Here is a 25774-nt window from a genome sequence, read left to right on the forward strand (position 1 = left end):
CTCTAGTTACTTGTAACTGGCTGACTGAAACATACTCATGAATGTGTAGCAACATAAATGCTCATGCAAAACAAATAAAAAAAAATATATTTTCTGTTTTATTTTACTTCAGTCGAAGTTCTCAGAAATCAAAGGGCCCACAACCTATAGGAACTCTCTCTCTCTCTCTATATATATATATATATATATATATATTGAACTCTATACGAGATACATAAATATTCGAATGTTCCATTAAAGTTCTTTATCTCTCAAACACGGAGTTAGTAAAGAAATTGAGAACATAATTTTCCTCTCCCCAATTAACCATTTTCATATGTTGTAGTATATTTTCCGTTTTCGTCTCTTGATTTTACTGGATTGCAGAACAAGAATTTATCTAGTCTGGTGGAGTATCCAGCTTCGTGCTTTTACTTGAGGTAACATCACTCAATTTGAGAACATACGTTGTAGTATATCTACGAAAACAGTGTCCATTGTATTTGAAACATAGAAGTGACCCAAAATGAGATTTATTTACAGGTACTATTAAATACCAGGTAATATTGTGCTACATAGTTCAATACAAATAATAACATTCACATTGTAAGAGAAAATCTTTTAATTTAATCCAGCACTTCTTGGAAGACAATGTTCCTTTTTTACCCTGTTTCTTTCAAATGTTCCCTTATGTAATGTGTCGCCGACTTCTTTCTGTAGTGAAGAACCGTTGTATATCGAAATGACAAGTTCCGTAGTTAGTCTGTACCTTATTTCTAATTTAAGAATGAAATTACTCGACAGTTTTTCCAAATGTATACATAAATACATGTTTTATTATGAATTGCTTTTTTTATATGGAAACTATACTGTAGAAGCACCTTATTTAAAATTCATATTAATCAAATAAATATTTTGAAGTGCAGTTAGTGATTAGGCAACACCTAACCATAGACTAATTGAGAAATTTGAGTAGCAGATGCTCAGCCAAAAAAGTCAAGTAATTTCCTCCCATGCATTACCTCCATTTCTGCTAAGGTCAAAGTGTAGTATCTGTTTTCAGCATTCTAGAGAACTCCTCCCCTCTTTAAAAAACTGCTTAAAAAAAAACTAGCAATCCTAGACAAGAATATGAGTGACCGCCTTTTGATGTAGCCTCGTTTTCAAAATGTAAGATACGGACTAAGGAACAAACAGAATATTAGCTATATATTGTTTATAACCATTGCAATGCTTGTGTATCTTATGTCTTTCTTATTTTTTTGTTAGAAACCTCCTGAGCACGTTATATGAAAGGTGGGCAGCCCTGCGTGGTCGCGGTGTGACCGACTGTGTCCGCATCTACTTGACCGTTGTACGCAAGTGGCCTTCCTGTGGTTCAAAGCTTTTTTCAACCAGTGTAAGTCCAATAACTGAAGATTTTTTTTTAATTGAATAAAATAAATAAATAAATGTAATGTGAAAAATATCTTGCTACACAACAATAAATAAATAAATAACGAAAAAAAAAAAATAAATAAATATATAACGAAAAAAATGTATCTTAGACATTTACAAAGATATTTTTATTAAAGAAAAAAAAAGTTTTCATTTTACTCCCTGCTCCCGGTTTCCCCGATTGCACCAACATGCAGAAATTTAAATGTAATGTGAAAAAATATCTTACTACACAACTCGTCACTTAAGATACACTCCTATCAATCTGCACCTTAATTACAATATCTCTGTGGCAATAGGTTTTGTTTGGGATGAAAAAAAAAAAAAAAAAATTCTTAGTTATTCTTTAGAAAAAAAATTTTTTTTTCCAGTACGCCATACAGATTTATCAAAAGAAAAAAAAAAAAGAAAAAAAAAGTTTCGTTTTAGAATTAAAGAAAAAAACAAAAAAACAAATGTATCTCCATTGCACGAGTTGGAACTTTTAAAAATAATAAAATTAGATATGAAAACACACGTTTATGTTTATTCGCTTGATAAAAATGTAAAAAAAAAAAATTTTTCTGTAGAAAGAGTTTTTCTTTATAGATCACATGATACCTAACATCTTTTGGCGTACCAAAATGGCGGAATGAAATTTGGCTTACTAACGTACCAAAAATGAATTACCGCCAAGAAATAGAACCATTTCCATATGACCTGCCTCCGAAGATTTTTAAAAATCAAGTGGCAAGACAAGATACCAGACACACAGGTTTTAACCCGGTGAAACCTTCCGTCTGTAAACACCATGTTACAGCAGTGCCAGGTCCATTGGGCAGGTCATATAAAGGTTTACAAAACACCTTCGTGGCAAGCTTCTCAAAGGTAAAAGACTTTCGAGTGGACAGCGGAAACAGTTCAACGACAATATATAGGTCTCCCTCAAACAGTTAGTTTTGTATTCATGGAAAATAAAAAACCGAGACAGATGTTGTTGGCGTGCCGTAACTCACAAAGGGGCTAGAATTACTGAATCCGCACACGATGAAGAACGCAAGGTGAAACTGCATATTAGAAAAGACAGAGCAATCAACATTTGATCCAGAATTATCCCACAGGTGTCCGACATGCGAGAAATACTTGAGAGCTCGAATCGGTTAAACAAGCCATTTTTGAATCGACAGAACAATTGCATGATCATGGGCATCTTCGCAAGCGATGCACGAAAATAATTATAAGACAGATGGTATAGAAGAAACGGTATGATAGACCCCCCCCCCAAAAAAAACAACCAAAAAACAAATGTTAAGACTAAGCTATTTAGGTAGCGAATTTCATTCCAATGTATCTAATCAAGTGTTAATTATTTGAGATTTTTACCATTCTTGTGTTTGTTTGTTCACGTTGAAATGCAGTATCAGCGAGTTTTTTTTTTTTTTCGTTTTTTCTTCTTTAGTATAAAGGCAGGGATCAAAATGAATTCTGGCTGGCTGTCCAGGAAGAAGGACTTTCTATACTCGATCATTCATCTCTGGTAAGTCATGTTAACTACAATAAACAAATACATTTTTCCTATACGACAATCCTACAAGGAATTTCAACCTTAAAATGATACCGAAGATATCAGAAGCGTATGCAATTTTTTTGTTTGATTTTTTTTTATGGAATTTCACTGAAGGAATAATAATTATTTATTTATATCTACAGACACTTACACAATCTTACGCAATCATCTGTGTAGTATAACAATGCCTGCCGGTAAGGAGATTCGAACTCAGCCAGGAAACCACCTCTTGCTAAGCAACTACCTTAGAGTCACCAAACAACTGCCCTGGGAATTAAGAACTATTAAACGCTGAATTCAGGCGAAAACAACAATAATCTAGAGTATTCGCACGAACGGAAGTCGTGAACATTGCATAGACGCTAGTTGGCTGCCTTAGTTATAATTTCGCAGACAGTGCCCATCCTTAAGTATTCTTAAATAGAATTAATACTCTCTCTCTCACACACACTATATATATATATATATATATATATATATATATATATATATATATATATATATATAATCCTAGCCCGCCCGTTCCTCCGTCCGTTTTATATATTTTTAGAAACTACTGAGCCGATCTAACTGAAATTTTGTATAGACCTTAGTTCGCTGCAATTTATAAATGTATCCGTTCGTATTAGGGATTCAGTAGGATTAATATTTAATGCAAAATCAGTACAAATTTTACATACTTTATCAATTTGGCATGAAGCTCTAATTTTAAGTCAACGAACTAATTTGTCCCCGTTTTTAATGGGTAGAAATCATTATCTATCATTTAAACACTGCCGGGTTTGAATATATGGTTAAGTGACAGTTTTACTCATTTAGAACTGCTTTAAAGCTTCAGCGCCCACTCATTTTTCGACCAAATTTCAAACAATTATTACAGTTTATAGACCACCTTCTCAGCTATATTGCGGAAAAAAAAAAAAAAAAAAAAAAGAAAGAAAAAGATTTTCAATTTTCGTTCAGTAAAAAAGTTATAAATTTAATGGTGTTCAAAATCGTAAAAAGACGTAAGGAGGTGAGCGACATTTTTTTATGACTGGTTTCCATAGCAACCATGTCGCTTCAGCGATTAGTGTTGCTACTAATTCACTGCTGTCGCGAAAAAGTAAAACGTGAAACAAACAGAATGAAAGGGAGATAATTAGGGGGATTTTCTTGAAGCAGACGAGTGTCGTATATTGTTATTACATATGTGTATGCTATGTTTAGTCGGGGGAGGTAAGAAAATAAGACTGAAATTAAACAAAGAACAAGTGAATTTATTGGAAGCCTCGAGAAAAAAAAAGAAAAATCATGGATTACAATAGAAAAATGCGAGCATGAAAAGTAACATGATTTAGCTTAAATATGGATAGTAAAGGACAAGATTTTCTAGCAAAAAATATAAATTTATAACTTAAAATATTGCAGCATTAAGAATTGATTATATAATGTTAGATTGAATTTTTTAAATTTAATACTGCAATATTTTAAGATAAATTTTTATTTTTTTTACTAGAAAATCTTGTCCTTTTCTTTTTCCAGTTTTAACAACTAGTTCTTTACTTTTCCATGTTTAAGCTTAACTATATTACTTTTCATGCTCGCATTTTTCTATTGTAATATATATAATTCTACTAACACAAAATATCTTTAAAACCTTGTTTTTACAAAATTCTGAGAGTTATGAAAATGACTAAAAATTTATGAAGTAATTATTGGAATACATGTAACGTTTTGTTTTCAGAAAAAATTTTTTTTTCACATTTTCAATTTTTGCAACCGTCAAAATTCTAAAATCTTCGTAACAAAGAATATATAATTCAAATTTTATTTTACATCTAAAAATTTTCAGATAATTTTAAAAAATTATTTTCGATTCTCCAGATTTTAAAATTGCATTGTCTGCCCCTGTCCTAAACTCTTCAAAATAAAAAAAAATAACTTGTTCCGGGACGGTAATGCACAAGTGCCGAAAACTAGCTTTTAGGAAGGAAATGTTTATTAACTCACATTTAAAATATTGATAAACGTGATTATCGTTTTTTTTTTTTTTTTTTTACGTTTTTCTTTTATTATTTTTCTAAGAGTTCAAGGCTAGTTGTCTGAAATGCTGTGCACTCGAGTAGACCGAATAGTTGAGTTAGAAATGGACGCATTTGACATTAGAGGTTATCAAGTGCAATGACTATATGATTGAGGTTATCGATTTCAAACAGGTCAATAGGCAACAAATGATTTGTGATTAAAAGGCGGGAAATCGAAACGGAGACAGAATAGAAGAATATTAAGGAGACACACACAAAAAAAAGTAATATGCTGACCAATAATTTGTAGATAGAAAATGACGAACTACAGAAAAAGCACAAGGACTGTTTGTGTGTGTATGTGTAAAAGGGCGAATGAACTCTTTTTCTGGGTCAACGGCCAACTAGCACCGTGTATATTTGTGTGTGTGTGTGTGTATATGTGTATTGGGGTGGAGAGGGCTCCCGTAAGCCGTGGTGAAGGCAACCTTTCTAGGAGAAGCAAATCTCTGATTTAAAAACCCATAAAGCGGGAGACCAGCACCCACATTAAGCTTGTCTGCAGTTTAGTTTGTTGCTGGCTATCTCGCTCTTGCTTGTTGCTGGATCTCAACATTTTGAACAGAGAGAGAGAGACTTAGCTGTCGTACAAAGCTAAGACTCTGTAACATCATCTTTGTATAGATACTCCCTCAGGTATTTGGGCTCATGGATTTTAAATGTCTGAGGGAGTGGCACTCGTCTGACAAGACGTTGCAATCATCATATATATATATATATATATATATATATATATATATATAGTCATTCTCATACAGTACTGTTTCGCTGTTTCACAGCTCATCAGTGCAGCTAGACAGGCAACTGCCTTAAGCCAGGATCGAAACCCGACCCCCCCAAATGACAGTCAAGGCTTCTCACCATTGCGTTATATGACTGCTGCTGTGAGGGGAATGAATTAACGATGTTTTGACATCATCCAAATTCCTCAGTTCGATTTATTTACATAAAGAGCGTCGCTTAATACGCTAATGGCAGTTTGTATATCACTTCCCAATATGCTCGTCCCAAGATAGGAAGCATTATAGTCATCCACATACAATACTGTTTCGCTGCTTCACAGCTCATCAGTGCGGCTAGACAGGCAACTGCCTCGAGCCAGGATCAAACCCGACCGCCCAAATGACAGAAACAGTAAATGAATGTATGTGTCTGTCCATGTGTAAATATTTAACCGATAAACTCTTAACCTACTGATCACGTAACACTAAAATTAACAGGAAATATCGATTGCACACCAATCATCGTTTATAACGAGTAAAATCGATGAATAACGCTTACAGAAATTTGTTGACAAATTGAAATGCAAAATGTTCATTTCAACTTGCCAGCAGATTTCTAGTTTTCGCATGCTAGACTAATATTTCTAAAAGTAGTTTAATTTTTTAACTTATTTATCTGTTGGATCGGTTTAAACGGTAGCGAATGCGGCTGGAACGCTAATGGGGAAACGTGGTTGGTTTCGATTCTAGCTGAAGTCAATCTTTTTACCTTGAATCAGTACTATTTGTTAGGTACAATATAATATTCAATAAAAAGTTGATTCTGTAATACGAAATCTGCAGGAATTATAATATAAGCGTATTTTCCAACGGCAAGGTCGGGCGCACTCCTGCTAGTGATAATGTGTGCGTGTTTGAGACCAAGGGACGTTCCAAAAGTAGTGGCCCTACTTTTTTTTTTATTCCGCCAGAATGGACAAAAGGGGATTGCAAATAGCGTTGTTATGATGATTGAACTTATGCATTCATGATCTGAAAGTTCAATTTCTGTTGCAGATATTGGCGGTATAAGACTTGGAAAGCAACCGCCGTCATGGACATGCGTCAGAAGCAGAGATGCATCATTGAATTCCTCCATGTAGAATAAAATTGAACCGATTAACGTTTTTGAAGATGCAGTTGAGGCTATTACGATTAGGAGAGGAGTTCATCGATTTCAGGATGACAACAGATGTACGATTGACTAAGTGCTGCAGACATTTACGATCGGGGTATCGTTTAATCTTAGTAAAAGTGCATTAAGAATGCTGGTGACTATGTAGAAAGATAAATTCTGGGGTTCAAAAAGGTTGCTCGTTTTAATACTTCCACTCCAGCCTTCATAAGTTTTAACGTTTTAGTTTTTAATAACTGCGAGGTAAAAATACCAGGTTGAGAAACTGGCGCGATCTATCCTTCTCTCGAGGGTAGATGGGACTCGCTTAAGCTGTGGTAGGCATGGTATCTAGTGATGGCGTCACGATAAAAAATACCCTTGATAGCCCTGACGAAGCATCAAGTATTCAGCTACCGACAAGATTTGAAGTACACTACAAACTCCTCTAGTGAGAGTCCTGGATATGACCTTAAACTATATCCGATGGTGAGGCCCTAGCTTGCGGGCTTTGGGGAGTATGGAGCCACCCTTGAATTGCGATTGCTCCCAGGTCCACTCTGACCCAGAGTGGTAGTACCTGTTAGGGTCCCAGCTATGGGTTAAATAGAAACTGACTTGAAAAAAAGCATTCTATTAAACTCTTCAAAATCACTGGATGCGGGATTAAATTACCTAAAAGGGTTTATATGCCGTAAAACAAAAACCATCCATGCATCCATCCTGTAGTGAGTTCAATGTCGGCTACGGCCTCGCTGGATTTTGATTAAAAAAAATAAATTAAGACCTTACTTTTGAACGACACTCGTATGTATGTTTGCTTGTTATATTATTGTCTACGTGCTCACTCAGTCACATGATTTTCCTAAGTCATCCATTAAAACAGATGGGGATAATCATTGGCAGTAGATGACGTCACAAAATTTATGAAGGTCCTCGAATCGCCTAGTAGACGAATCGCACAGAATCCTAGTATTTTAATATATTGCGTTCTTACTTTCATGCACCCGTACACAGTGAGTGACGTAAAAAAAAAAAAAGCATGATGACGTCATAAAGGGCGAAGGATAAGAATAGTGAGAGAGGAAGGTGATATAAATAATCAAGGGGGGGGTAGGAAAGGGAAAAGAAGAAATAAGAGAGAATTATTCAATAAATATTTTATATCCGTACAACTGCATGTTCCGTCTTCATTAAGACTTATCAGTGTAGCTATACACAGCTGCAGCGCAGCACAAGTCTCAGACTTCAGTCATCCAGTGATTTCAAATTCAAAAAAATATGACTTGTGTGCAATCACCTGGAATCGAAACCAAAACGCCCAAATGCTGTCGCAAATAAAATGCCAATATCAAAATATTTCAATGCCAATATCATCTACTTTTTTTGGCTTTGAACAGAGTGTAGTATCTGTTCTTCTAGACTGAGGCAAGTATTTTTTTGTTTCAATCCAGTATGCTCCTTCTCCCCCTCCACCTTTTTTTTTTTGGGAGAGCTAGATTTTCCTCACCCCTCGTGAGGAGACAAATAGGATCTATTATCTTTTTTTCTCTATTCACGTATTTATGAAGTGGTCGGCCCAATTGATATTATGATAAGCGTATTTATGTACGAGCCCGGAGACGTATAACGTGTGGGGACCATTAACATCTTTGTATTGACGGCGATTCACACCGCTGTACTGCGCTCATAAATGCGCCTTGCATATGGCTAACAGGAACTGACGCCCAACATTTTCTACGCAACTCACGCTCGTGCCTCCATGGTGGAATTAACCACAGCCGGTAGTGCACATCGGTTAGCATATGCTGGCTCCTCATCTCAATCGAGGTCTTAAACTGGGTGAGGAGACTGGCCATCATGAACTTGATGGTCAGGAGAAAAAGTTGTTCTTTAAATGTGTGAAGACCTCAACAGCAAAAATGGTCAACGAAGTGAATTGGTCACAACGGTCTTGAAGGCGTTGTGACCAAGTGTGCACCAAACCAGCAACGTTTAAATGAAACCAGACAATTGCAAGAATGAAGACAGAAAGCAGCGAGAAACGAGTCTTTGTCTTCTCACAATTAGCAGGACTCTACAATGAATCATACCAAAAACTTAAAAAAACAAAAACAGTGAAGCATACACAGTCCCCCATGAATGCACGGTGAACGAGGCATAAAAAATGACTAAGTTCAGCATTTGTCCCCCCCCGCCATTTAGTCCCAAGGGCACATCAATTCCAAGTGAAAATGAACAAACGGTGTAGTTTAAAGCCTTAACATATGTAAATTTGAGTTCTGCACCATGCAAAAAAAATCCCCCCCTATTTAGCCCCAAAAGTCACCAAGGCCTTAATAGTTTCTTCCCCAGAACTGCTAGACTTTGGAACTCCCTTCCGGGATTCTGCTTTCCCAACTGTACTGACATGCAGAAGTTCAAGTGTAATGTGAACAGACATCTTGCTACTCATCTCTCTTATGACTTATGTCCTAAAATAGTAGCCCCCTCTACTTCAAAGTGGCACTGTGCCTTGTTTGGGGTGAAAATTGGACCCCCCCCCCCAAAAAAAATTTAAATTTGAGTTCAGCACCATGAAAAACTTCTAAATAGACATACACAGAAAATTTGGGACAAATATGGTAAAATAGTCCCAAAAATGGAGTGTTTTTATTAGCCCTAAAAGATCCCCTGGGGCACACCCAAGAGTTATCGCAAAGTATAGACAAACAAAATTATATAGAAATCAGTTACAACTTTTCAGAAAGTTTTATAAAAATCCAAGGCATCAACTTTTTTAATGAGCACAAAATGTCAATTTTAGCTATTTTAACCTGAAAGGCATCCGTATGGGGCGGGGGCAACCGAGGTTTTGCCGGAAAATCCGTTCGGTTACTTTTTCACTCATATCAGGTTTAATGTTTGTACAAAATTTCCAAACGTTCTAAGGCGTAGTTATTGAGAATAGTGCGGAGAGACGGACGGACTAGGGGGAATTTACAGGTCCACCCTTCTTTTGTCCCGGGGGGGGGGGGGGATGGCAAAACCAAAAAAAAAAAAAAAAAAAAAAAACGAGCACAAGTGAAAAATTTATTTTCACCATGACTAATGTTTGTACAAAATTTAAAACGTCTTAAGCGTGGTTATTCAGTAAAGTGTGAACAAAAGAACGGACGTAAATTGCTAGGTCTAATCCCTCCTTTTACACGGGTGGGGAGTGGAGACTAAAGAAAAAAAAATTATATCTCCTTGCTTAACGGAAGCACTATAAAAGGAGAGGATCAAAGGTATGCGAATGAAGTAACACCATCCAATATAGTAGCTAATGAAAAGGGAGCCTTTGGATCGCCCACAACTAGGCCTGACCACTCCACTTTTTTTTCTTTTTTTTTTAACACTTAACTTATTGCCACTTGGACTTGAAGTTATTGTTAAAATACAAGAAAAAGGGATTTCTGGTATTTCGAATTCACAACTCTCAGAAGTAAATGAAATGACCATTTAGCATATAGGTAAAAGTGTTTGGTGTGACTTGCCCGAGAATTGACACTCGGACTTCTTAGCAAAGACTTAAAAAAAAAAAAAAAAAATGGCACAATTCCTCCTTGACAAAAGAGGTTCAAGAGCAAGTGGAGTAATCTTGGGAAGAGTTGGAGTTAATGAAAAAGGAACAACTTAGCTTATGCATTTATTCCATCGTCCCTCTTTCAGTCAACCCCCACCCCCGTTCAGAAATAAACTTAGCTTTAATCGGATTGTAGTAAATCTCAATTTGGTTGCTTATCTGTTGTTGCAGTTCCTTAAATACAGTTTTCAATCATGTGGCCTTGACTTTTACCGTTAATTTAAAAGGAATTAAATGCATTACGTAAGTTACACATCAATTGCATTGGTATAATTTAAAAGCGTCAAACTTGCATTTCACTTTTAGTCATCGACTAACCGGCCGTCCGGCGTTGCTCGATCGTACAATACGCTTAAAATGATATTTTAATTTATGCAGATTGCGTATTTATTATTATAGGATCGATCCTCTATTGATTGTTATATATTACAAGGAATACTTTGCCTGCTGAACTAATTCGTAAAACAAACAAGGCCGATAGCCATTAGTCACGTGCTCTCGTGTAATGAATGAATGTGTGAATATAGGATTGACATGAAATTTTTAAAGATAAACTAAAATGACCGAAAAATGGGCTGAAATGACTTAAATAAAAAGTAAATGACTTAGAATGACTTTAATGAACTTAAGGATGAATTGAATGACCTTAAGAATGACTTGAATGCTTAAAAAATAACTGGAATCCATAAAAAACAACTTGAATGATCTGGAGAATGACTTGAATGGCTTTGAGACTGACTGGTTGTAAAGTGGGTGATCATTTTACATTAAATTAATACAGAAAAGTGATCCCCCACTTTATATTACAAAGTTACAAACATAAGTACAGCATGTAGTAAGAACAGACACTACACTTTGATCTTGGCCTTTTGGCCAAGAAAAGGGTATTTATTTGCTCCCCCACTGAGCAAATTAGGCACAAGGCCGATTTTTAATTTGAGGAGTGAAGAGGAAATGGGAGCCAGCTCCCCGGAGAGTAGGGGAACTGGATAGTGACAATTTTTATGAAGGGTTGCCCCTATATTGACCAAGGTCTTATATGTAGGGTTGCCCCCACATATAGTCTTTGCTCGCAGTATCTGCCATAACAGATGGTATTTATTTGCTCCCCCACAGAGCAAATTAGGCACAAGGCCAATTTTTAATGTGAGGAGTGAAGGGAGGGGGAAGGGAAAAGGAGACCAGCTCCCGAGAGGTGCAAAATGGGAGCTGGTTAAAGGTCAGGCATGTGGGGTTGCCCCCACATCTGGTCTTTGCTAGTCATAGCTAGTCATAGCTTGCAGTATCTGCCGGAACAGATGGTATTTATTTGCTCCCCCACTGAGCAAATTAGGCACAAGGCCGTTTTTAATGTGAGGTAAAAACCAGCTCCCCTAAAAGTAGGCAAAAAGGGGGCACTCTGGTTACCAAAAATAATAATTGTCCCAGTATAGAGGGTTTCCCCTCCATTGACTGGTACAAATTGTCTTAAGTGCAGCATCTGCCGGAACAGATACTACACTTTGATATTGGTCAAAAGGCCAAGCAAAGCTTAAAAAGCTAAGAACAGCATCTATTAACAACAGACCTTTGATCTTAACCAAAAAGGCCAAGCACAAAAGTGTTACGGACGGACAGACCGACCGACTGAGTGACTTGTAGAGTCACTTATACGCGACTAATAAGAAAAAATAATAATGATAATGTTCAAATTCCGTATGTGTGTGTTCACAATATTACGTCAGCTGATATTTGGGCTTAATCTTAAAATAGTTTCTTTTATAAATGAAAATAGTATTTACAGGGGAATATTTAACGTTACACTAAGCACGGTTACACCGGTGTAACAAAATATTTCCCTGTAACAACTTATCTATAAAAGAAAGAATTGGATTTGTTCAATACTTATCGGATTAATTTCGGTAGAAAACATATTTACGAACAACGCCAGGCATAAATTATCTTCGTGTGAAATTTGCAAAATATATTCTGAACCGTTTCAGAACCTATAAGGAAGTAATTCGGACACAAAGTGACTTTTCTATAATAGTAGATAGAGAAAAATAATTTTCTCCGTCTCTTCGAAGTGCTACCCTACCCTATCTCGTAGGCAATGAAGGCCGTTTGAAAACCGAAGCGGAAGGTATGAAATTACCGGCGTCAGAAGAACCAATCAGTGTCAGGACGTTTAAGGGGTTTTCAGATTACCTAGATTGGTGTTCATTCTGGAACGGGGATGATGGGGGCGACAGGTAAGTGCCCGATGGAGCGAATGGTTTTAGACACGTCTTCATCGAGCACTTATTCTGTCCCCCCCCCATCATCCCCGTTCCTGAACGAACACCAATCTAGGTAATCCAAAAACCCTTAAAACCACGTTATTGAATGAAGAAAGCGAAGTGAAATTCAGGTGGAGAAAAATTAAAGTGGATTTCAGAAAACGAAAGTGGAATCGCAATAAGCAGGCGCGAGAAGAGGGTGGAAAAGAGGTACAGGAAGATGAGGAGGGAGAAAAAAAAAAGAAAGAAAGAAAAAAGCTTTAAGAGAAGAAAGAAGAGGAAAAGGAAGAGGAGGAAAATTCTTCACAAGTATATTTTAACGTTTTGGTTTCGTTTTACTTCAGTCGAAGTTCTCGAAAAAAAAAAAAAAATCAAGGGAACCTTCATGAGATACATAAATATTCGATTATCCTGTTAAGTCTCGTATGTCTCAAATACAGAGTTAAGTTGAGAATTCTAATTTTCATCTCCCCCCATTGACCATCTAAATATTTTATAGTATACCTTCCTTATGGTGTCTTGGTTTTACTAGATTCAAGGACAAGAATTCATCTAGTCTGGTGGAGTGTCCAACTTAGTACTGTTGCTATAGGCAAAAATCACTTGAAGGAGGTACACCATTCTTCGTAGAAATCACTTTGGGTAAGCCATACAAAGGAAATCTTATTTAGGTCGCGAATACTATGTGATTTCGAATATTTAGTTAGGGTATACTTATAGGGAAAAGACCTTAGACACTAAAAAAAAAAAAAAAAAAAAAAAATGGAGTCCAGTACACATTCAATTCTTTCCATTTATCGCAGGATACAAACTAATGTGTATTTTGCTCCATTTGATCATGGAACCAAATTTATACAAATTCACCAGAATCTATCTAAATAAAATAGATGCATTAATATGTGTGTCTGTCTATAAATATTTAACCGATAAACTGTTAAACTACTGGTCATATACCACTGAAATTAACAGGAAATAGTAATCATACACCAAGGATGGTTTATAACGAGTAAAATCTTTGTTTGGATGGATGAATAACGCGTGCAGAAATATGTCGACAAGTTACCAACTGTCTAAGATCCGTAATTACGCATAACATAACTAAAAATAAAACAATTTACTCCGCTGAATAATAACTAATAAACAACTGCTTTACCAACATAGCTCTGCTAAATGCAATAATCATAACAAACCAAATCCTCGCAAACGTGTTAGGAAACAAGGCCGATAGCCATTAGTCGCATGCTCTCGTGTAATCAATGAATGTAGGATTGACATGAAATTCTTAAAGATAAACTAAAATGACCGAAAAATGGGCTAGAATGACTTAAATAAATAAAAAGTAAATGACTTAGAATGACTTTAATGAACTTAAGGAGGAATTGAATGACCTTAAGAATGACTTGAATGCTTAAAAAATAACTGGAATTCTTCAAAAACAACTTGAATAATCTGTAGAATGACTTGAATAGCTTTAAGACTGACTGGTTGTAAAGTGGGTGATCATTTTACATTAAATTAATACAGAAAAGTGAGCCCCCACTTTATATCACAAAGTTACAAATATAGCATGTAGTAAGAACAGATACTACACTGAGGTATTTATTTGCTCCCCCACTGAGCAAATTAGGCATAAGGCCGATTTTTAATGTGAGGAGTGAAGGGGAAATGGGGGCCAACTCCCCGGGGAGTAGGGGAGCTGTATAGTGACAATTGGTATGAAGGGTTGCCCCTACATTGATCAAGGTCTTATATGTGGGGTCGCCTGCAGTATCTGCCAGAAAGATACTACACTTTGATCTTGGCCAAGAGGCAAAGAAAAGCTTAAAAAGCTCAGAATAGCATCTATTAACAGACCTTTGATCTTAACCAAAAAGGCCAAGCACAAAAGTGTTACGGACAGACTGACAAATTTATAGAGTTGCTTGCACCCGATTACAAAGAAACATTTGGTTAAACCCCCCTTCAGCTCAAATATACTAAAGGAATTTTTTGAGATTATAGAAAATTCTTTTAATCAACCGCATAGATATAGTACCACACTTAATAAAATTTATCAAAATTTCCCACTCTACAATGCTTGATCTAGCACAGACGATAATAGCATTGAAAAAAAAAAAAAAAAAAAAAATCAAATTAACTCAGACGACCATCACTGCAATTGTAACGAGACTGCCCACTCAAAAACGATTGCATCTATAGGGAGATCATATATTTGTGCACTGTTACTGAATTACCACAGAACCCCCTACAACACTACCCTTAAATGTCCGATTCGTCTACTACTCAAAATATAACACCAATGAGTGAATTAACCGTTTCACCTACAAACAACAACGTCACATGCAATAACAAATAATTGCAATAGTTTTTAAGGGGTCAAAAAATGAAAAAAAAAAACATTTTCTATATTCATCTTAGACTATTTTTAATCAGTTCATATGCGTGCCACATTAGGACAGTGGTAACGTCACCAGCTTTGAATGCGACAGATTTACTTTCAGTTTCGATTCTAGCTGATAGCCCCAAATACTTTTTTTTTTTTTTTACTTTTGAAATCACGATTTTATAATCATAATATATATGAAATCCGGACAAATTAAAATATATTTAAGCGTATTTTACGACCGGGCAAAGCCAGGCGCCCCCTCCCCCGCTAATACATCTATACGTAGAATTCAATGAAAATATATTTTATTTGTATATACGAGGTGCCTTAAATAAGTTTCCAGACTGTTTTCGTGTGCTCACATTTATTCGTAGTACGCACATGAAACTCTAGCCTCTTCAAAGTAATCTCCTCCGGCTGCAATGCACTTGTACTGTTCCAACAACTTATGGAAGACTTGTCACAGCCTCTTGTCTCATCACGACAGCCTCTAAGGTGTCATTGCGATTAGAGAATAAGTAAAAGTCACAGGGAGTAAGGTTTGGACTATAGGGTGGGTGGGGAACTGTCTTGATGCCCATCTTGGTCATGACAAAATCTTTCTGATTTTTTTCTGAGCACACTTGGGATAACTCCATGCAAATTATCCGCATCTTCAGTTCCTCACAATTATTGTATGTACAGTCCCCACACTGACATCAAACTGCACTTATTGTCGCTATAGACACACGGCGGTCCTTATCCATGAAATTCTTTATTTGGCCAATCAACTAATATTCTGACTTTCTTACCCCTCCCACTCCTCTCAGACTCCTTGCTTTCCTTGAATATCTTATGCCACTCGAAAACTGATGCCCGATTCAGGCAAGGTGGTCCAGAATAAGTCTGGAGCATTTCATACGTTTCTGTCGCATTTTTAGGCTTTAGTAGGGTGTATTCCAATTCCAGCCGTAGCTGTTCATTTGAACCTGAAATCATAAACATTTGTCCATAATCTCATATTGAATTTTCCAAAATTTACTACAATTTTAAATGTTTGTACAAAAAAGTCTGGAACCAGGCTTTAGTAGGGTGTATTCCAATTTCTGCTGTAGCTGTTCCTTTGAAATCATGACAATTCCGCAGACATCTCATAAGATTTGTAGTAATAACACAGTGAACTTTCAAAGGTCTACAATTTTAAATGCCTGTACAAAAAAGTTGGAATCCTATTGAAGGCACATATTTATATTTTTCGAATATTACTTCCATTAATCTTTTAGTTAATCTATAAAAATTCTTTTGCAAACTTCCCATGCCCTCCAAGGAAAAAAAGTCAATTTTTGAAACTCCATGGAATAAGGAAACAATTATCTTTATCTTGTATCCATTATAATTTGCAAAAATATTAACACCTTTCATACATTGACAACTTTAACATTGTGATGACCATGCGCCCAAAACAGCTTACAGTGAAGAGTTCTTTCCGCACACTTTTGTTTTACATAAGCATTAATATGTCGCTACATATTCATGAACATGTTTCGGTCAGCCAGTTACTAGAGACCCCTTCGGGCGATATTGCTTATACAAAATTATGGACTAAGCTTGTGTATATGCAATATCGCCTGAAGAGGTCTCTAGTAACTGGCTGACCGAAACATGTTCATGAATATGTAGCGACATATTAATGCTTATGTAAAACAAATAAGTATATATTGCCCTACTTCGGTGTTGAGCACTCTTGTATTAACCTCACTAAAACTTCATTGGTTACTTAAACCCTGGAATATATATATATATTATGCAAGCATTCGATACATACATGTTTCAGTGGAATCTCCATTCAGAGAGACCCATTTCATCAGACTGAGAAAAGAGGGGGGGGATTTTCTCGGTCTGATGATGTGGGTCTTTAAGAATTTAAATCCTACTGAAACATGTATACACATATGTAACCAATAATGTTTGTATAATAAACAGACTATATGCCTGCTCTGTCCTACATTGAGCACTCTTTAATAATCACGAATTTCAGTGGATTTTAATGAAATTCTCAATATTTATTAAATAATGATCACTGAATATAGTGAACCCATTATTTTATTTTAATCCTAGTGAAAATGTATTATTTTATTTAAACAAAAACACCTTTACTAAAGTTATGGATTTAAATTGTGGAAAAAAATAAGTGATGGTCCCCCGTGAGTGCCCAGTGAACGAGGCATAGAAAATGCCCAACTTCGCAAAAAAAAAAAAAAAAAAAAAAAATATTTTTTTTTTTTTGCTTTTTTATAAAAAGCAAGTATCATACATTGTAACAAAAAAAAAAAAAAAAAAAAAACTAAATTTTTTCAGGAACGAAAATGCCCCTAAAGTTCGTAATAATGAATTAGATATAACTTGAAAAGTTAATTTCAAGAACTACCGATATTATCATTGCATGAAGCATTGTTTAATATTTTCACAAAAAAAAAAAAAAAAAAAAAAATTATAGTTGCGAAAAATGTTGCCTTTGATTAGATTACATTTTTTGCTTAATTTTTATCTGTAAGATTCTAATATTTTCCTTGCCTGAATGAACGGGTGATTTTCGTCGTACCGTAAGTTTTATATAATCTTGAAAATAACAAAAAATATAAAATTTAAATGGAGGGACAAAAAAAATAAATAAAAATGGTAAAAATCATACAAACGTTCACGATAGAAAGGTATAGATGCATGCCTGGGAAGAAAAAGAAAACCAGCACTCCCTACCACCCTATTCAGACAGCCTTTTAACTTTTTGATATTTGGGGCTTTCGTAGAATCCATTCTTAGGGCACTTCGTTTGTTTTGGGGGTTAATTAAGTTATGTTTTTGTACAAACAAGATGTATTTTTCAGTTTGATTCAATATCTCAGGACTTTACTAATTATCTTTGAAATAGACCCAGAAAACTAATATTTATATTTCAAGGGATTTTTACAATGAATTTATTTAACGTCAAAATTTAGGTGAACTTGTCAATTTTCAAATGTCGCCGTGAAAACATTTTTCATTATAACTTTTTTCACGTGTACAAATTTTTTTTTTCTTTTAGAAATTAAGTTTAGGCTTTAATCTTTCAAATACAATCAAAAAGTAGCCGGAAACCTAGAAACATTTTGATAAACCGAATTTCAAAACTATGTCCCCCTATTTTTATTCCGACATTATTGCTTGTACCTCATCTTTCCTCTGATGAGAATGCATTTCTTTGAAACTTCGTGGATTAAGAAAATTTCAAGCTACCTTATTTTAGCATTCTTGCAGTTTAGATAAACGAAAATATCAGGAATATACGGGGACATAGTTGATGGTAGATTGCCTGTAAGAATGTCATTTAATTGGTTATTGAAAATTACGTAATTATTGTCAAAGAATTTTCAAATTAAAATGAAATAATATTGAAATTGACGTAAAAATAAATCGAAGCAATATTACAAAACAGAATATTTTTTTTATTAAATGATTTTTCTTAAATACAGAAACAAACAAATACACATAAGAAATGATATTGTTCTCGGATACGAGGAAATAACCTCGATCTTTCTCTGAACAGAAAAATATTTAAAAACCAAAACATTTATTGCATAAAAATATATCGATATATAATCGTAAAAATATTTAAACGTCCACGGAAGAAAATAATTTTAATTAATTTTAATAAAACAATTTTGTAAGGAAAGCAACATTGGATTTTTATAAAGTAAAAATTGTTTTTCTTTTGAACAACTTTAAATTAGCATTTTTCAAATTAAAGCAACTTTGAAGGGTTAACAAATCTATAATTAGGAATGTGACAACAGCATATTCTTTTCATTGTTTTGACTCTTGAGTATAAATCCGTTATAGACTGATGTGGTTCTCGGTTGATTGAGTGTGTCTAACTGTGTCGAATATATACCCGAGAGTCAAAAGAATGAAAAGAATGTTCTGTTGTCACAGCCTTACTTATAATTCAAAATGAAACAATTTTTCCGAATTAAAAAACAACATTGGGCGTTTTCCGAAACTTTTAATTGAAATAAAATTGTGAACAAAAAGTCTGCGTAAGTTCTTTGACCGAGAAGCGCCACTTTTACAAAAATATATTATTTTCTATAATAAATTAATAATTATTTACTTATTAAAATAATTAAATTCTTTAACAAATATTTAAGTTTTTTTTTTAATTCTTTTACAATAATTACGTCATTTTCAATAGCCAATAAAATGACGTCCTTATAGGCGGTGTACCGTCCGGCTATGTCCCCGTATCTGCCTAATGTTTTGGTTTAGATAAACTGCAAGAGGGCCGTTAAGTGTCCTGTCGATATATATATGTTTGTTTTGGTTTTAGCGATATGTTTTGAATTAATTCAATTATTTACGAAAGTGCATTTTTACCTAAATGTGAGTTGGGAATAATTTTCCCTTTAACCAACTTGGTACCCCCACATGGGGAGAAAATATATATATGTAAGAGAACGTGTGTGTGTGTGTGTACATTTCCCTATGCAATAATTCTGTCAATTTTAAGTCTACAGACTCAAAATTTGATATACAGGGTATTGAGAATGGGGAAAATCTTTGCAATCCGTTTTCGGCCAGAAATTTGGCTGTTAAGGGGTCAAAGTTCAACGGTTTGACCTTTTAGAACTCTACCGAAATCCTCCGTCAATTTTGGGGTCTAAACACTTGAAATTTTAGATATAGGTTCCTTGGACATGGATCTAACTTAACATGTAGTTTGGGGCTCAAATCAAGTTAAGGGTCAAAGTTAAAAAAAATTAACCGATTTTTTTGCTCCACATACACCTCCAAACACCCGGGCAACGCCGGGCTGAAATGCTAGTATATATATATATATACACACACACACACACATATATATATATATATATATATTATTTACTAGGCGCAGGGAGGGTAACAAAGGCTCGACACATAAAAACATTTAATCACTGCACTGGCAGCTGATCGCTATATAGGTATACGTGAACAGAAGAGGATAGATACTACAAATGTGTTTCCATTCTTACTTCATCCCCATCCAGCATCCTTACCCTCTCACTCGTCGTCGTCCTCCTCCTTCTCTGCAGTCAGACCAAGGTTAGCCTCGGTATTATTTCAACTGATCTCTCGTTGCCATGGCAACAGCGTTAACATCAAAGGCGACGCGCGAAACGAAGGGCTAGGGATGCGTTGGGTCTGTTAGGAAATGCGAATTGGGAAGCGGGGTTGAGTAGGTTTAGGATGATGGAGGGAGAAAAAAGATGAAGAGATAAGAAAGCAAAAAAAAAAAAAAAAAAAAAAAAAAAGATGAAAAAAATTAAATCGTGTTTACTTTCAACCCGTTCTCCCCATTTTCGTCGTCATCAATCGAATGGAAAAACCATCTTTATTTATATCGGATATCGATCTTAAGTTCTTTGATGGGTGTCAAGATTCTGATTGTGTAGCGCCAATCGATTCAATTTTAAATAACACTTCGCAGTAATTGTTCGATGCATTTATTATTTGATATGTGTATCGAGATATTTTGATATCAGGCGTACCCGGCGTTGCCAGGGTGGTTTCCAGGTTAATATTGTTTAAAGATTAAAACATCTAATGGATTTAACGGGATTTATACAAAAGTGCTCAATATCAAGATATATAGAGCAAGATATACTTTTTAAAATTTATTTTTCACATAAACATTTAGGTATAACTACACAGTCATGAATATGATTCGGTCAACTGGTTATAAATAACTAGAGACATCATCAGGGATGTTTTTATAAAAGCTAAATTCTCAAAATGCTGGTTTTAGAATTTAGTTTTTATAAAAGCAATATCATCTGACGATGTCTAGGTATTTATAACTAGAGCTAGGACAACAGCATATTCTTTTCATGGTTTTGACTAGTGTATATCCGTTGATATATGCTTTTATATAGAATGATGTGGTTCTCGATTGATTAAGTGTGTCTACGTCGGATATATCCTAGAGTCAAAACAATGACAAAAATATTCTGCTGTCACAGCCCATTTATAACTAGTTGTCTGAAACACATTCATGACTGTGTAGCGATACCTAAATGTTTATGTAAAAATATACATGTATGTTTTAAGTGTAAATGAAGGCTGTTAGCAATGTAGAATACCAGGATGTTGAAGTGACGTATGAACAAAAACAGACAAACGAAACAATAAATCAGTAAATATGAAGTTACTGTTTAATATAAATGCCTTTTGATGATTTCGAGAAAATACTTCTCTTTTTTTTTTTTTAAAAAAAGAAAAAAGTCAGTAAATAAATAATGCTGTAAAGAAAAAACAAAAAACAAAAAACAAAAAAAACCAATGCCGTAAGTACGGACCAGGAAAACTAAATCAGGTCAGCTGACAAAAAATAACAAAAAAACCCGAACCCCCAGATGTTTAGTGTTTATTTCAATATTAATTCTGTATTAACCATTATTTATATTATAATGTATATTATAAAAAAAAAAAAAAAAATCAAGGTTTTCGAAATTGAAACCATAAAGATGTTGCGTAACGATGCAAGTTAATCCAGGAGAGTTATACCGCAGAAAATAACCGATAACTATATATAAATACTAGCAGGCCAACCGGCGTTAATCAGTCTTAAGGCACGCTTAAATGATATTTTAATCCATGCAGATTTCGCATTTATTATAATAGAGTCAATTTCCTATCGATTATTCATTATATTGTACCCAATATATAGTCATGATTCCAAAAGTAACGAAAAAAAATGATGTTAGTGCCATCAGCTAGAATCGAAATTAATCATGGGATCGTTAAAAAATTACGGTGATCATTTAAAAAAAAAATAAATAAATAAAAAAATAAACTGAAAAAGTAAAAAATAGGAAATGGGAGATAGAGGGAAAGCAGGTTAGAGGGGGGGGGGTAAATGAATAAGATCAAGTCTTTAAGAAAAGATTTATCGGGATAATGCAAAACTTTAATTGTTTACGGGCTTATATAGATTAGCAATAAAATAAAATATAAAAATATATACTAATGTATATAGATTTATTCAATAATGAAGATACATCAATTAGGGGTGTAGGATAAGCAAGAACTGTTTATACCATGGTATTTCGAAACCTAATGCTTCTCATCAGAGGAGAAAAGATGCTAGGTAACATAATAGGGATGCGACGTCTAGCGATAGTTACATTAGGCGCAAAATAATTGTGCAACGAGAAATAAAATATTGAGACTTTTTGGGGAGGGAATGGGAGAACTAAAGTGACCTTTGTGATATAGGAGAGTTATAGCTTTTATAATATGAAGAACGTAGGTGTATAGCAACACCTACGTTCTTCATATAATAAAATTCTTTGTTTTCTGTCTTTGCTTGGCTTTATGAACGCAGCATCCAGAATCCCTAATATATAACAGAAACGGAAAGGAAATGAAAGGCCAAGGTGGAGGAAAAATAAAAGGTGGAGAATGTGAAGGAAACGTAGAAGACTGGAAACAAGGAACGGCAGGAAATAAAGGTTGGAGAATAGAAATACAGGAGGAAGAGAGGAGGGGGGTAATAAAAAGAAAAAAAAGGAAGAAAGAAATAAAAATAACGATTAGTTTAGCTATATGCAATATACTTTACACTGACAGCGGTAAATAAATCTGCTGAGCTAACAAATCTTTCTTGTCCGATTTTCAATGTCAGACCCAAATAATATTGGAGCTGACAAATCAAGAGTTTCTTCTGACTAGCCAATTTTCATTTAGTGTCATTGCATCATGTTATTGGCTCACACTAGTGCTAAAAAATGTGTTTTAAAATATATATATATATATATATATATATATATATATATATATATATGGTGTTTTCGATTTGACTTTACCTACGCAAATCACGTGATTTGTTATATAAAAAAACAAATAGGAACAGAACACGTTACTAAGGCACTAGTTTCTACAATGTCAATACCAGAGTTTACGTAAGCCTGAAAGACTTAAAAAAACTGGTTTTGTGTATTATGACTTTAAAGGAATTAATAGGACATAAAACATTACAGAAATATTTTTTTCTAAACCAAATTACCTTTTTGTTGATAACCCATAAAAAAATAAATATGGGCATAAGGTATATTCGAAATTACAAAGCAAATTATATTTTCATATTATTTGAATTCTTCGGACTGTTCTCATATTGTGTTATTTTCACAACATTTCGGTCGATGTAACTTCCGACCTTCTTCAGGTGTACTTTGACGTACTCGAGAATCTTTATTTTTTATCGAACTCTAGAATCTGCACGGAATTTCGAACGGGACCTTATATTTAATCTACGGAAGTAGTATGCCCTGACAAGGTAGACGTCCCAAGTAATTCACAATAAATACTTAAAAAAAAAAAAAAAGTAATTCACAATAAATACTTAAAAAAAAAAAAAAAAAAAAAAAAAAAAAAAAAAAAAAATCACAAGTGAAACTATTTGCCACCTTACAAATATTCTGTTTTCTTGCCAATAAAAATACGCAAATGTATTCCTCGAACGAGAGAGCGTAACACATTTTCACGAAATTTTAAGTATTTTTCTTCGTAATCGCTATAAACGGGTAGAAACTAAGCAATGCTGGAAACCCGACATACAAAGATAAAGTACGAAAACCGCTTAAAGTACGAGTATTGTATTGAAAATTTTATATCCGCGTCTCAAAGCAAATTGCAATTATTTATGTACGTACTAATTAGTAGATGGAATAACTGATACTAGATCGGTCAAAATATACCACGCTTTAGGCAAACTTGAAACACATTGGCTAAAACATAGTAAATACTGACATTATCTTTAGACTATTGTCCGTGTGTAAAGAATTATGGAAGTTGCCATCCGAAATGTTCATTAATATTTATTTATTTTGCAGCAACCAATAAACAATTTTGATTACAAATCCGTGGTGACGTTCGGCGGTTGGAAGGATGACTTTATGCTGGTCGTCAACCAATTGATCGAATCAGCCCCGCATCATTACGAACATAGGACGGAGAAAATGCTGTTCACCATGCCAAAAGCGAAGGTAACACTTATATTTATTAAATATGTGTGAGAGAGAGAGAGACAGAACGTACAAAATTAGAGGAGAGAGAGAGAGAGAGACAGATAGACAGGGAGCGAGCGAGAGACAGAACGTACAAAATTAGAGGAGAGAGAGAGAAACAGACAGACAGGGAGCGAGCGAGAGACAGAACATACAAAATTAGAGGAGAGAGAGAGAGAGAGAGAGAGAGAGACAGACAGACAGACAGACAGACAGGGAGCGAGCGAGAAATAGAACGTGCAAAATTAGAGGAGAGAGAGAGAGACAGACAGGGAGCGAGCGAGAAATAGAACGTACAAAATTAGAGGAGAGAGAGAGAGACAGACAGGGAGCGAGCGAGAAATAGAACGTACAAAATTAGAGGAGAGAGAGAGAGTGACAGACAGGGAGCGAGCGAGAAATAGAACGTACAAAATTAGAGGAGAGAGAGAGAGACAGACAGGGAGCGAGCGAGAAACAGAATGTACAAAATTAGAGGAGAGAGAGAGAGAGACAGACAGACAGGGAGCGAGCGAGAAACAGAACGTACAAAATTAGAGGAGAAGGAGGAGAGGAGAAGGAGGAGGAGACAGAGACAGAGGAGGAGGAGGAGACAGAGGAGGAGGAGACAGGAGGAGGAGGAGACAGGAGGAGGAGGAGGAGGAGGAGGAGGAGACGACAGAGGAGGAGACAGAGACAGGAGGAGGAGGAGACAGAGGAGGAGGAGGAGGAGGAGACAGAGACAGGAGGAGGAGGAGGAGACAGAGACAGAGACGGGAAGAAAGGTGAAAATGCTAGAGAACAGGGTGAGGAAGGGAGCGGAGAGAAAGGTGGGATATGAGAAAAATAAGTGAAAGAGAGCAATGTTAGAGACAGAGAGAGACGGAGGAGACAAGATGAGGAGGGAGAGAGTGGAGGGAAGATAGCTGAGAACGAGAAATTTATATAATTCGTATTCCTGTCTGTTCACAATTTGATTAATATATACAAAAGGTCCATTACTTTTCTTTTTATTCATTTTTCTATCTATATGATTCTTGCAAAATATACGCTCGAAAGGTAATCTCATTTGCATATTACATTCATGTTAGTTACTCTTTATAGCAAGAGAATTGTTTTAAGTCTATTTAAGATTGTTATTTAAAGTTGATTTATATTGATAATATCAATAACTTAATTTATTTGGAATTATTATTACCGACATTGATTTTTTTTGAGAAACCAGTTTAGAATTATTTCCCCTGTTGTCTTTTCTATTATATAAGTCTCAAATGTCGGTTTGTGTACGTGTTTGTTAAATTCACTAAAAACTTTTTTCAGCAGCATTGGACCGGGTCGAAACCGGTACCATCTGAAAGAACGATCCCTCGGGCGCAAACTATTTGAAAATTAGAAAAGAAAAATATTAATTCTGTAGTAGTTAACTGGATCATTTCTAGTAAGGGAGGTCCACTTTTCGCAAGTTTATGTTTATAACATTATTTTTCAGCGTCATAAATCGTCGTGGTATGGTTGGCAAAAGCGTTTGCCACTTACCTTTTGCTCTCTTTCGCGTTTCAAGTTTGAGCCTGTCTATGCGGTTAAT

General features: G+C 35.1%; 1 protein-coding gene across 11 annotated transcripts in view; it reads left to right on the plus strand.

Moving 5' to 3' along the window:
• Window positions 1-25774, plus strand: part of LOC145255614 (pleckstrin homology domain-containing family H member 2-like) — a 1732783-nt gene that overhangs the window by 1701373 nt on the left and 5636 nt on the right. For all 11 annotated transcript variants that reach the window (XM_080114122.1, XM_080114121.1, XM_080114126.1 and 8 more), the window contains 3 exons: window positions 1249-1378; window positions 2855-2932; window positions 24037-24189. In XM_080114122.1, the coding sequence (XP_079970248.1) occupies window positions 1249-1378; window positions 2855-2932; window positions 24037-24189 (361 nt within the window). The remainder of the gene's footprint in view (window positions 1-1248; window positions 1379-2854; window positions 2933-24036; window positions 24190-25774) is intronic.

Source organism: Euprymna scolopes, chromosome 31 (assembly GCF_053919585.1).
Source record: "Euprymna scolopes isolate OS-2025 chromosome 31, ASM5391958v1, whole genome shotgun sequence".
Classification (NCBI taxonomy): Eukaryota; Metazoa; Mollusca; class Cephalopoda; order Sepiida; family Sepiolidae; genus Euprymna; species Euprymna scolopes.